Raw genomic sequence first — 9,587 nt, 5'->3', positions numbered from 1 at the left:
CCAAAATAAACACTGTCTACAGTGCCTGGAACATGGCAATTATTCCATAATTCTGAGTTCTTTTAGGTCTGATGAACATAGTTTCAGGGACTTTATTTTGTATACACGATCTATTTGTCTTGTGTTTATCATGAATTTATAATTGAATCAATAGGAGAGTTGGTCTTATAGGTAACTTTGCCTTTCACCAGGAAAACAGGCAGCTGGGTGTGCTCTAGAATTCTAAGAGTCTATGACTCATGACTGGTTCTGTGGTTCTAGGGCTGAGGGTAGTAATCGCTAAGGGCTCATTGCTAAGGACTCCATGTAACACTGGTGGGGAAATAGATCATGATTTTCACTACAACATTCACTCCCTGATTCTCTTCACAGAGTTCTGCCATTGAATCATGGAGTCACCATCCGAGGGGAAAAGAGCCATTGCCTTAAAACCATCAGACACCGTACTGACTGCATTTCCCTACAGACCTCATAGCACCCTGCTGGATCTCCTGAGGGGAGAGCCGAAAGTCTTGGGGGTAAGTTCTCTCCAGTCACAGGTGTTTCTGGAGGGGAGGAAATAAGCTATTTCTCCATGCACGCTTGAAGAAACACCACTCAGCAAGGGAACTGATTTGACTGTTTTTTCCCCTCCTTCACCATTTGTAATATATCCTTCTTGATTCATCACAAGTACTTTTAAGTCAGTTTCTTGTACAAATAATTGGATCATTTGTAGAAAAGCAAATATATAATCAATGATATCATTTCTGTAGATTTTGAAAGTTCTATTTAGAAGCAGACAATCTTTGTTTTACATCTTAGAAATGCATCTGAGGGCTTATTTAATTTTGAGAAATACAGTATTCAATTCTAATATCTCCTCTAGCTCTGAGAAAATCCCAAAAGTATTTCATCAGGAGTTAGTACTGAACTTGGAATCCATTTGGCAGAGTAGAAGCATGAAACTGGCATAAATTTTCCAAATATCTTATTAAGGAAGTGACTTCAGGGTCTGGTAGAAGCTTCCTTATACCTAAGAGCCATTAGTAATGTTAAACTTCCCCTTAGTGATATTATAGACAACAGAAGTTCTTTGAAATCCTTATCTAAAGCTACAAGGTGAACAGACATACACAATTATTTTTAATATAAATGTACCTAGGATAGAGTTTTGTAAACAATACCCACCCTTTAGTGTAACAGTAAAATCACTACTGTGTTATGGTGCCACAGAGGTGTGGCCAGGGACACATCAGAGGAAAGCCACTGCCTCTCCAGTTCCACTGTGGAATTCACCTCCTGTCAGACCCTAACAGGTGGAAAGGCCACCTGGGTTGTCCTCAGCTCCAGTTAGGTCTTTAGGTGAAGGGGAGATAGACATGATTTCACCTCAGTTTCTACCCTCTCTGTGAGAAAACTTCATAGACTTTTAGATAACATGGAGGACCATCAATTCCAAAAACAAACACAACTGGCCCTCCATATCCATTCAAAATGCACAGATTTAACCAATCATTCACTGGTGGATATTGCTGAAAAAAAAAAACTGCATTTGCACAGAACTTGCACATACTTATTTTCTTGCCATCATACCCTAAACAATACAAGCTAACAATGATCTACACAGCATTTACATTGTATTAAGTATTGCAAGTAATCTAGTGCTAATTTAAATATACAGGAGGTGCACAGGTTATACAGAAATGTTACGGCATTTTATATAAGGGAACTTGTGCATCCAAAGAAGTTCGTGTCCACAGGCATCCTGGAACTAATACCCACGATCCCTGGAGATACTGAGGGATACTTTTTAATGGGGAAAATGTGAGATGTGGGTATATTAGTCAGATTTTTGTTAGTACAATGAAATTAAGCAACTTATGGAGGAAGTACTAACATCATGTACTCCTTTATCTCTCCACAGGCTGTCCAGATCCTGCTTGCTCTGATCATCTTGGGCATTGGAATTATATTTTTACTTAGTTACCTCAGTTTCTCCTCCAAATTCCCTATCGTTTTCCTCACAGGATACCCATTCTGGGGAGCACTTATTGTGAGTACTATTTACTAGCTTTTGAGAAACTGCTATAAAACCTGCTTTGAACTGTTCTACATCCTAGGATAATAAATTCAGTTTTCCCCTCCCAAAAAATCACACATGAAGTCCCCTCTATGGCAAAACAAATAACTCTATTGGTCATTGCACATAGTAAAAACTACTTCAAGGTGTGCAGTGCTTAAAAGTTCCCTAAGCTCTGGTATGTACAGCAAGTCATTTGCTCCTCACTGCCAATATGGGGGTTTAGCTGGACAAGTATCCTACTTTCTTCTCTGCCAATAGGAAAGTGAGTCTGGGAGTAGATAATAATTTAAATATTTTTAGCTATCACTCTTAGAATCACATATTTTCATGGCTTAAGGAAATTCTGAGATTTTTATGGCTAATTCTCTTCTAAATACTAGAGACAATTTAATGATTGTCACTTATCTAAATAATAATACAGTCATAAATACAACCCTCATTTTGGGCCTATTTCCAAGCAATCCCCCACAAATTTGGTCCCCAATGTTATGTTCTAATATATAAGAAAAATTTCATTAGAGCTTCCTCCACTAGAACATGCACTTACAAAAGGCCAACTATATTGTCTGTTTTACTTGATGTTATATGCTCTGAATCCAATATCATGTTGCACAATTCTATGAATAAATTAATGAAGGATTTAATGAATGAATCAACAGATTAAATAATGAATAAATGACACCACTGTCTATTAAAAACATACTCTTCTGACAAATATAAATATTCATATCTTTTCTATAATTTGTATTTCAAAAACAACTGGTAGAATTTTCACTTTCCTAGTATTAATTACATTGAATATGATTTTCAAACTAGACATGACACACTGTAGAATATTTAACACACCAACTCTTCACTTCCCCATTTCTTTTCCCAGTGTGGGTCTGTGTAATCTATGTGTTTGAGTGATAATAAAGTTCTGGCCTGCTGCTCTCTGAAATTCCACTCTTCATTGAAAAGATATTTCTTCAGCATATACTAGTCTTTTTTTATAGTAATTGAGTCATAAATATAATATGATCAGAGTACTGGTAAACACGCCCTCTTTGAACAAAGTAGTGAATTTTTCTTCATAGCATTAGGTGGAGTTTTTCATCTAATACGGAGAATAGAGATGAAACAGTAAAACAACCCCACAAATGTGTTATTTCACTTATGCTAAGTGCTCTTAGAGAGGAAGTTCCAGGTGTGGCCTGAGGATTGCAAGGAGGACTTGCTTGATCCAGGGAGCGGGGGAGTGTTTTACACACAGAGGCTCACTTGGCTAAAATGGAAAGTATTGCATGGCAAAGACAAGGCATAAGCCAAAGGATGAATGTGAAAGAGAGAAAATGAAAAACCAATGAGTCTGTAATGGTGGCATAGAATATGACCATTAATATAAGCTTCACGCTGGATGTGCCCATTCTTGTGATCACTTTAAGATCAAAGAACTTTAATATGACAGCAAGGAGAATCCACTGATGACTTTTTAAAGACAGCAGTGACATTGGAAGACTTGCTGAAATGCCACTGTGGTTTCTGAGTGGGAATGAATTCAAGAATGGAAACAGTCAGCCTGGGAGGATCAACTGGCAGGGATCTGCAACAACAGGACAGGGAAGAACTATCTGAGTAGCAGTAGAGATAGAGAGAGGGGGACACCACTGAGAATGATTTTGGGGGTAGAACTGATAGGAATTGAAGATCTAACGTTGGGACTGAGGTGGAAGGAGGCATCTAAGGTATCATCCCAATTTCTGTATGTCAACTTGAGGTCCTTGGGCCCCAAGACCTCCATGCCTCCAGTTTCCACAGAGGAGGTTCCTATGCCCAGACAAAAGTAAAGGACTCCACATTGAATGGCAAAGTCCTCATTTTCCATGGGTGCACTAGGCTGGAATAAGTATACTAACATCAGGGGAGTATTCCCTGAGAAAACCCCCCTCCACTTGCTAAGGGCAGATAAAACATCTTTTCCCCTATTCCCAGGCCAGAGCCCAGGGATCTCTTTGAAGCCCAGCTGGGTCAAACATCTGGACACTATTTTCTGAAACTTAAAAAGGGACTTTGCTTTCCCCAGATGGCACTGGCAAAGTCATTATTTGGTGTTGAGCAAGTTCAGCACAGTATTTTTTTTAAATACCTGTTCACTCACTTGGTAAGCAGAAATACAGAGAGAGGAGAGACACAGAAAGAGATCTTCTATACTCTGATTCACTCTCCAGAGGGCCACAATGGCTAGGACTGGGCCAGGACAAAGCTAGGAGCTAGGAGCCCCCTCTGGGTCTCCCACATGGGTGCAAGGAACCAGGACTTGAGCCATCCTCCGTTGCTTTCTCAGGTGCATCAGCAGGGAGCTGGATAAGAAGTGGAGCAGTCAGGACACCAGCCCCACAGAGTATTTTCTTCTTCTTCTTCTCCTTCTTCTCTTACTCTTCCTCCCTTCCCACTCTTCTTCTTCTTCTTTTTTAAAGATTTATTTATGTGAAGGGCAGAGTTACAAAGAGGCAGAGGTAGAAAGAGATGGAGACAGAGACAGAGAGAGAAAGAGGTCTTCCATTCGCTGGTTCACTCCCCCAAATGGTTGCAAAAGTCAGAGCTGTGTCAATCCAAAGCCAGGAGCCACGAGCTTCTTATGGGTCTCCCACGCGGGTGCAGGGGACCAAGGACTTGGACCATCTTCTACTGCTCTCCCAGGTCATAGCAGAGAGCTGGATTGGAAGTGGAACATCTGGGACTCGAACTGGTATCCATGTGGGATGGTGGCACTGCAGGCTGCAACTTTACCCGCTATGCCACAGCGTCAGGCCCAGAGTATTTCTTCTTACATCAGTACATAAACTCCACCCTCCTAAGGGTCAGGCTGAGAGACTACAATGTCTGGGAGAGCCACAGACAGTTTTTGAATCCAAAGGAAATTATATTGTAAAGTAACTCAAAACGCCACGTTTAAACTTTTGTCTTGTTTTCTGTACAGTTTTTTCTTGCAGGATGCTTCACAGTAATCGATACATCAAGAAGAATTCTGGTACGTCTCTTTGTGACTTGTATGTAAACAAAAACCTTCTATTTTCTTTAGATCACATTGCATGTGAGTCCTTTAGTGAAGAATGATCTCTTAGGCAAATCTCTAATTTGCTGTTTGGATTATTCCTGTTTGTCAATTTCCTATTCTCCCATCAATTAAACTCAGAAAGTTGCTTATTGAAAACCATTCTACATTTCTCTAACTCAATGATTCTTAACTGGAGGTAATTTTGTCCTTCTTCCCTCTATCGCCATCCCAGGAACATTTAACAGTATCAGAAGATATTTTGCCTGATCACAATTGGGTGGGGGGTTCTACCGGCATCAAACGGGTAGAATTTACAGTTGTTTCTAAGAATCCTAACATGCATAGAACAGCCTCCTGCAACAAAAATCATCTGACCAAAAATGTCTAGAGGGCCAAGGTTGAGAAATCTTGCTCTATTCAAAACTAGTTCCTGGATTCCAGTAGTTTTCAATCCCCAACTCCAACTCCACTTCAACTGTCAACAGACTTTGCCTTGGATCTGGCGTAAAAGGCTTGGACATTGATACTAGATGATTCTAAGACCAAATCAATGCTTTCACTTGCTGCTGTGTCAACTTGAAGGGAACAGTACCTACTTCTAAGTGTTATCTTGAGGATTTAAGATAGTGCTTACAGAAGTGTGAGGATACTTAAATATTCATTCACCCCAATAACCACTCTGATCTTGTTTAAAGTCCTGGAGACATGGGCTGCCTCTCAAAGTCATTTTAACTGTATGGTTCTTATTATGGTCCTCTGCCAGTTTCCTTTGGAGATAGTTACATGCTATAGAGAAGTTCTGGAGAGATGAATGTCCTCATCTCTACCTATGGAAATAAATCAAGACAATGCAGATGGAGCTGTTCTCTGTATTGACTTCCTCCCAGGGCTGAGAAATACACCAAGGTTACAGCAGCTCTTTGTTTGACCTCTGACATCTGGACCAGTAGAGGCAGAGAGAATGTCATGCGTGCAAAGGCACTGAACTGGACACCAGCAGACAAAGATAACTAGGACTGCTCATAATCCCTTAATCACTGAATCCCATTGATTTGTAGAATGGAGATAAGTTTCCAGTCCACATCTTAAACCTGTGATGAGGATCAGGTGAATCTAAGGCTGAGAATGTTCTTTGTAAAGTGCAATACACATGAAGGATTGCTTATATGGATAACTTAGATTAATGGATGTCCCATGGGAACCAAAGCAGCTCCTTGAGAGAACAAAAGACTGAAGATTGAGAGGGATGTCTTACCTGCATGGCCCTGTGCATTGTATGTCAAAATTCCTGCCTGCAAAAAGATCTGGGTTTGAGGTAAACATTAAGCCATATGTAGACTTTCGGGGCCTGCCATGCAAGACTCCAATTGCTCTAGGAAGGGCTAGCTGTGTAAATATATTAATGCCTTGCTTGTCACAACAGGCATAAAACAATAAATAAAAATACAGTCAATATATGATTAATTGAGACATAAGGGTTTTCTTTTAAAAAGCAATGCTATGGAAAGCCATGACACGGTGGCATAAAACAATCTAAATGAAAGATCCTGGTGAACAAGACCCCAGCAGAAGGAACAGGCCATCAAGGAGAGAGGTGCCTTTCTCTGAAGGGAGGAAGGAACCTCCACTGTGATACGGCCTTGACTAAACGAGTTCAGAGTCGGTGAACTCAAGGGGCTTCCATAGCCTAGACAGCTCATAGCAAGAGTCTCGGGTGATTGCTGACATCATAAATAAGAGTGCCAATTGTTAATCAACAACGGGAGTCACTGGGTACATGCTCCCCTCGTAGGATCTCTGTCCTTAATGTGTTTTACTATGAAACTTAAAAACAACACTACTAGTTGAACAATACCCTATACCTTGTGCGGTTGTGTGAGTGCAGCCTGTTGAAATCCTTGCTTAGTTTATACTAAGTTGATCTTCAGTATATGAAGGTAATTGAAAATGAAACTCGATGAAGGGCGGGATGGAAGAGGGAGTGGGAGAGGGGAGGGCCACAGGAGGGAGGGAGGTTGGGGTGGGAAAGCCACAACAATACACAAATTGCACTTTGTAAATTCACATTTATTAAATAAAAAAACTATATAACAAACAAAGAAAAAGAAAAAGAAAAAAAAGAACTTAATACTTTACCCTTTTAGTATTTTTTATGTTCTACTTAAAACTATTGGATTTTTCACTTTATGTTTCTGTGTGGGAGCAAACTGTTGAAATCTTTACTTAATGTATGCTAAACTGATCTTCTGTATATAAAGAGAATCGAAAATGAATCTTGATGTGAATGGAAGGGGAGAGGGAGTGGGAAAGGGGAGGGTTGCGGATGGGAGGGACGTTATGGGGGGGAAGCCATTGTAATCCATAAGCTGTACTTTGGAAATTTATATTCATTAAATAAAAGTTAAAAAAAATGTAAAAAAAAAAGAAATGCTAAAAAAAAACGCTATTGGTTGAACTCTGTAATTAATACACAGTTACTCCTAGGTGTTTAATTAATGCTATAACTAGTACTCAAATAGTATTTTACACTTTGTGTTTCTGTGTGGGTGTAAACTGTGGAAATCTTTACTTAATATATGCTAAATTGATCTTCTGTATATAAAGATAATTGAAAATTAATCTTGATGTGATTGGAAGGGGAGAGGGAGTGGGAGAGGGGAGTGTTGTGGGTGGGAGGGAAGTTATTGGGGGGGAAGCTATTGCTATTGTAACCCATAAGCTGTACTTTGGAAATTTATGTTCATTAAATAAAATAAAATTTAAAAAAAAGCAATGCTAGTGCTGCGAATGTATCTGAAGAAAATAGTATGCTCCCCCCTTCCTTTGAAGATGCTTAGTCATACTTACCCCTCTCCAAAATAATTAATAGGCACGAATAAAGGAAATTGAGTGGGATGATCTGAACTTTTTATGATTTCTTTATTGGAACACTGAGGTCAAGACAGGACACCTTTAAGCCTCAGTCCAGATCTTGTTGGTTACTGTTTGAGTCTTCTTGGAAAATGAACTCAAACTATATTGTGCAGGATGTTATCTCTCTGTTTCATCTTTGTATCTCCAGGACCTAATGCGGTGTCCAATACATATTAGGTTATCACTAATATTTATGAAATAAATAAAATCTTTAGATGAGATGTCACTCATCTTTAAAGACAGAAATTAAGACTCCAAAAGATTAATTTGTACAAGGTCTAATTTTTAGGTCAAGATATTTTCCAATCCACCATGGTGTGTTGAGATAAGATGAACATTTTTTTTAACATTAACCATAGAGTTTCCTTGGCCAATTCTAAAACTTTTCTTTTAGAATTTTGTCTTTGTTTTAGAAGTTTGTCTTCTAACTTTGACAAATCATGATTTAAATTACAAGTCACTCCATCACTGAGAGGTATCAGGAAAGATAGAAGCACTAAGAATTTCTTAGAAGATATTTCTTTGATTTGGTTTGGTTTTTACTGATTTTATTATTTGTTAAAACTGTTTTCCAGGGACTAAGTGTCACAACCATAAATATTATCAGTTCCTTGGTTGCAGTGGCTGGGATTACTCTCACCATTATCAGCTATATAAATCAACACAGATTCTGCCAAGACCTTTCCTTTGAAGGTTTATGTGCTATAGGTAGAACACTTCTCATAGTAAGTGGTCATTATTTTGTACAATGAATCTGTATAATGTTATCTGAACTGTCTCCATTATGTAATGATTCATGAATTTATTTTTTAATAATTTGTTTTTATTAATATACAGAGAACAGATTTCATATAGCTCATGGATATAATTCTAAGAATATAATATTACTTACTCATTTCATCATCCCAGCCTTCCCTCCCTCCCTCCCTCCCTCCTTCCTTCCTTTTATACTTTTTGTGATAACATATTTTTAATTTATAGTCAAAGACTTATTGCTCCACTAAATAAAGAGTTCAACCAGTGAAAGGTAGAAAGATCACTGTTCATCATGTATATAGACAAGGGCTATAAACAATAACAGAATTCTAAGATGTCAATTTCACTCATATACATGAAATATTCTTGCACTCCATCTATTAGCTACTATACATCAGAGAAAATATGTGACATTAGTCTTTTGGGGTCTGGCTTATTTCACTAAGCATAATGGTCTTCAGTTTCATGCACTTTGTTGCAAAAGACAGGATTTCATTCATTCTATGACTAAATAGTATTCTGTCATGTATAGATACCACATTTTGTTTTTCCAGTCATCAGTTAGTGGGCATGTAAGTTGATCCCATATAAGCCACTGTGACTTGAGCTACTGTAAACATGGAGGTTCAGTTTACTCTTTCATATTTCATATGCTGATTTCATTTCCCTTGGGTGTATTCCCAGGAGTGAGATGACTGGGTCATATGGTAGATCTACTTTGGTTTCTGAGGAATCCCCATATTGTCTTCCATAATAGTAATACCAGTTTACATTCCCACTAACAGTGTAAGAGTTCCCACTCATTGATTCCCTCCC

The 9,587-nt window shown here is 38.7% G+C and overlaps 1 protein-coding gene across 1 annotated transcript in view; it reads left to right on the top strand.

Moving 5' to 3' along the window:
- Window positions 1-389: 389 nt before the first annotated feature.
- The window catches only part of MS4A14 (membrane spanning 4-domains A14), a 28,113-nt gene continuing 18,915 nt past the window's right edge, over window positions 390-9,587 (top strand). Inside the window, exons 1-4 of the mRNA XM_008271890.5 lie at window positions 390-518; window positions 1,907-2,035; window positions 5,025-5,075; window positions 8,591-8,740. Coding sequence (XP_008270112.3) covers window positions 390-518; window positions 1,907-2,035; window positions 5,025-5,075; window positions 8,591-8,740 — 459 coding nt within the window. The remainder of the gene's footprint in view (window positions 519-1,906; window positions 2,036-5,024; window positions 5,076-8,590; window positions 8,741-9,587) is intronic.

Source organism: Oryctolagus cuniculus, chromosome 1, assembly GCF_051225735.1.
Source record: "Oryctolagus cuniculus isolate XC-2025 breed Fujian yellow rabbit chromosome 1, ASM5122573v1, whole genome shotgun sequence".
NCBI lineage: Eukaryota > Metazoa > Chordata > Mammalia > Lagomorpha > Leporidae > Oryctolagus > Oryctolagus cuniculus.
The sequence above is the reverse complement of the archived record's forward strand: the minus strand, read 5'-3'. Positions and strand labels throughout refer to the sequence as shown.